This window comes from Callorhinchus milii, unplaced genomic scaffold (genome assembly GCF_018977255.1).
Source record: "Callorhinchus milii isolate IMCB2004 unplaced genomic scaffold, IMCB_Cmil_1.0 Scaffold31, whole genome shotgun sequence".
NCBI lineage: Eukaryota > Metazoa > Chordata > Chondrichthyes > Chimaeriformes > Callorhinchidae > Callorhinchus > Callorhinchus milii.
This window is the reverse complement of record NW_024704772.1, coordinates 1,277,430-1,281,608: the sequence shown is the minus strand read 5'-3', so window position 1 is coordinate 1,281,608 and position 4,179 is coordinate 1,277,430. Positions and strand designations below refer to the sequence as shown.

Below are 4,179 nucleotides of genomic sequence, written 5' to 3'. Positions count from 1 at the left end.
TGGCGCGCTGCCAACCTGCCGGGCAAGTTAACGTCTGTCACGCCAGGAGAAAAGATTGAAGACACTCTGTTTTTGATTTTGTACACAAATGAAGAGCTGTCCAATGACTCTTCTTAAATATATTGTAACTGTGCAGAGATGTTGTACATCATTTCCACATAAATTGCTGCCTGTTGGATTTTTCCATCTCTGCAAAGCATCAGAATTCTAACAAGGTTGCGAGTCTTCATCTCGACAGAATGCTGTTAACCCTGGAGTACTGGCACAAATGATTTGCATCCAACCATTGCAGGAATTGACAGCATTTGATGTGTTTTATGCGCTGAAATTCTGGATTAGAGTGACATGTTGTTGCTCAGTGATAGAACTCAATATTTTGCCTGTGGATTCAATCTGAGCAGTGGGAAGCTCTAAGTGATGGTCGCAGTGTGTTTCTGTGGGGGAGGGAGAGAATCTCTGAGGTGAGTGGTACCAACTGAGCCAGTGGAGGCAAGTGCTATTCCATGGAGAGTGAAGATATTGTGTGAAGCTCACCGCCTCTATTTCATGCCCATGTTACAGAGGCTCCTGACTTTAGTGAGCACTTGGGGTGAAATACCCAGGAGTGGTTGATGCCAGCAAAGCCATACATCAGCAAGAGGTGGAATCTTCGAGGGCATTGACTTGGTATTTTTCAATGGGGAAAAATATAATAGTGGCAAATATGTTTATCCCCTGGCTGCGCCGATACAACTGAAGTTGTAATGTCACTGAACATTTAATAGCACTCTTGTGCAATACATTTCCAGTTCCATGGAGCTTCTCTGGTCACACCACACGCCTCGTGGCCTGCATGGAGAGTGACTGCAGACGGCTCAGATCTCCATCTGACGTGGCTAATTGTAGCAGTGCTCACCCTGATGGGACTTCAAACTCAGGAGATTGACTGTGGCATGTGCCTCACTCCAGCTGCTCTGAAACAAACTCCCAATAACAATTTGAGGCTGTTTGCCTTTATTCAATGCATGTCACATTGCCAGCCCGGACAGCAGGGAGGCCATCCATCATACACCAGGAATGTCACTTCAGTACGTCAGGCATCTTGCAAAATTGTGCTATTTATTTTAAAAAGTTGATGAAAATAAAAAGGCAGCTCCTATGGGAAATTTGCGTCTAACATCATCATGCTTCTGCGTCAGTGGCCTCCCTCTCTATCTGGAGCAGTTATTGGACTGTGCACAAAATTGCACCCGTGCTGTGTCAGATGCATGGCATAGGATTATTACTAAAAATAGCTTCTTCGTTCTTTTTCTGGCGCTTTAAGTGGCCTGACCACGTTACTTTTTGCACTATTTAAGAGTAGTTGGCGCTTCAACCCCTTTTCGTGTTTAGCAAAGAGTATTTGAAATGAGAAAATCTTACCTTTTCCCAGCGAATTCCTTTGAGTTAGCTATTTGAGACTATTTGAAAGGAGGGGGGGATTCACTCCCATTGTTCTGGTCAAAAATCCCTCCAGACAAATTGGTCATTCTCCCCGTGGCTGTTTGGGAAACCTTTCTCTAAAAAAGCAAAATGACTGAATGCCATGTTTGCCTTTAGAAAGTTACGTCAACAACTTAAATTTATATAGCGCCCTTCGCAAGGGGTAACGTCCCGGAGTGCTCAACTTAACTAACACGTGTTTGTGAAGTGCTTTGTGACTTTGATGTAATCGGGTGGTTTAAAAGTGCAACAATTTCCTTAGATTGATTGTCAAATGGAAAAGATCACTGCACGTCAACAGTTTAAACATTGCAGTACTGAGAGCATTGGGTGGTTTGGAGGTCCAAATCTACAGTCCCACCCGGCAGCTAATTGAAAAGCATCTAGAACCTTTAATACGGGTTTGTGAATGAAATTCTCAAAGTGACAGTGCGTTAGTGATATGCAAGAGGCCACTTTCTGATTGAACTGAAGAATTACCTTCAGTATGGCAGGACTTTGCGAGGAACTCCAAAACTGTGCGTGGATGCAGAAGACAAAGTGGCGTAGGAACTAGAGAAAGTATCTGTGGATTACTGAGCGTGTAGGGCTGGTGTGTGCCAGGTTTACAATCCTCTCGTGCAGTGTGAATGTGACCTGCAGATTTGGGTGGCCGCCTCAGCTGGCTTTGTGGAGGTAACGATGTCCAGTATGTGTCACATATATTTTTGAAATATTACAAAGGGATATGAGAGAATAGATGGGTTACAGTTGGGATTCCCCAGAAAATTCAGTTCCTTAATATACTGTAGTTAGCTGTAGATCTTGAAATCTTCCAATATTAGTTAAATTGTACAATGTACCGTCCACTATTGTAAAGACTTCCAACAGAAGGATTAATGTAGTAATAATAATGCTCGTGTTTGATATAGCGCATTATCGTATCGTTGAGATGTCTGAAAGCGCTTCACAGATTGCACTGTAAAGTGGATTGACTGCAATTTGTGAGCGTAATTTGTATATAATATTTATTAGTTCAAATACAGCCAACGATCATGAATTTTACATTGTGAATGGGGACTGTTTCCACTCGTGATTATGCAGCAACTGGAAGCAGGTTAGTTTTTTTAAAGTGGTTATATCAAAAAATATCTAGCTTAATTTATTAAAATTGACCAGAATGTTCCGTTGGAAACCAGTGCTGCAACTTTTAAGGCACATAAAACAAATGACGCCTGTTTGAGCCTGAGCGGGGAATGCACCTGTTTGCATCCATTACAGTGCAGGCGCATTGTTTAACAAAATGCTTCTGGGTGGGGGAAGAGCACATGCCTTCCCTGTGAACAGACTCGGTTTTCAGGGCCAGGATGTGAGGGTTAATCCACAGAAGTTTGACTGCGACAGCTGAAAACATGCTACCGGGCAGAGAGCCTCCCCTCCTCACATAGCTGAAGGGCCTGCACTGTGCGCATCGCATCGCAAATCCTCAAAACAGCTGTTCCCAAATGACGGATAGACCAATTCACGCTCTCGTCCTGGTCACAGTGCCCTAACTCTGCTTAATTCAAGTGTCCTACACCTACTGTAAGCATGTTCAGTGTGTACTGCATGGAATATCCTTACCCTGTTTTACAGGTGAGTATACTTTTGAATTCCACACTTTTCACATTGCTGTGCTTGGCAGCCTGGGGTGATTTCCTACAAATTCTCTGGCTTCATAGAGATGTCTTCTGTACTGCAGGGCTCTGTCACTAAAAATATGGAGCCAGTGTAGGGAGGGCTGTAGGTACGCAAGAGTAGTTCTTTAAGCCACAAGAGCTTTGTAACAAAATGTACTTCAGTCCTCTGAGATTATTTTTGCACTGCACTGCAGAGTTCCATATGTATTGAAATGGTTTACTGCCACTATTTCCATAGAGGGGAATCTGGAGTATAACATTTTAAACTCTGATCCATAAAGATTTATTCTGCACTGCACTGATCCCAATCTATTTGTGGCCAGTGCTATGACTGTATCCTTGTTGGGAAGTTGTGAAACATCATTTCTAAACTAACTGTGTGTATATAAAGTAGTAAACTAAATGTTTATTGTACCTTTAGTAATACTGGTCTGTAATCTCAAACTATACACAGTCGGGGAATCAATTGCCTTTGGTTATTAACAAAGGAAAAACGGAAGGCACATTTGATCCTTTCAGTGGAGAGTCCTGAAGTAGCCAGAGTGAGCTTCTTTTACTTGAGTTAATCAGTCGGCACTTTATAAATGGGTACACTTTAGCTGTGCAGACTATCGGGACAATCTTTAATTCACTCTGAATTTGGAAGATGGTTTTCCACAGTTATTGAAAATAAACTGTGTCCAAACTAAAACTAAGTTGATGAATTTTCTAAAATTATGCAGAATCTTTTAAGACCAAGTCTTTAAGGCTTCAGACCATGCCTTACAGTTTGGGAGTGATTTGAGTCTGTTTTTAACGGAAGAGTGGAATGCTCCAAAAAAGCTTTGTGGAAAATCATGAAAGTGTAATTTATTAATCGGTGCTGTACAAGCTGATCAGTTCACGTGCTTCCTTTGAAGAACCATGACATTCCCAATGTCATTCATTTCCCAGATCTACAGAGTCAAATATTTCCTGAATTGACACAGCCTTTCTGTTATTATTAAATGCGTATGAGTACCTCGCTTGCTTCTTACAATCTCTGCTTCTTGCGCTGCATAAGGATAACAACCTGTTCTTT

At 42.0% G+C, this 4,179-nt stretch overlaps 1 protein-coding gene across 11 annotated transcripts in view; it reads left to right on the top strand.

The window, feature by feature from the left end:
- LOC103189540 (RNA binding protein fox-1 homolog 1) overlaps positions 1 to 4,179 on the top strand; it is a 101,624-nt gene that overhangs the window by 48,171 nt on the left and 49,274 nt on the right. The window contains exon 1 of one of the 11 annotated variants that reach the window (XM_042345043.1): positions 2,899 to 3,075. The exons of the other annotated variants lie outside the window; for them this stretch is intronic. Within the exon in view, the coding sequence (XP_042200977.1) occupies positions 3,031 to 3,075 (45 nt within the window). The 5' untranslated portion in view covers positions 2,899 to 3,030. Of the gene's footprint in view, positions 1 to 2,898; positions 3,076 to 4,179 lie in introns of those variants that run through there. 11 annotated transcript variants of the gene reach the window in all.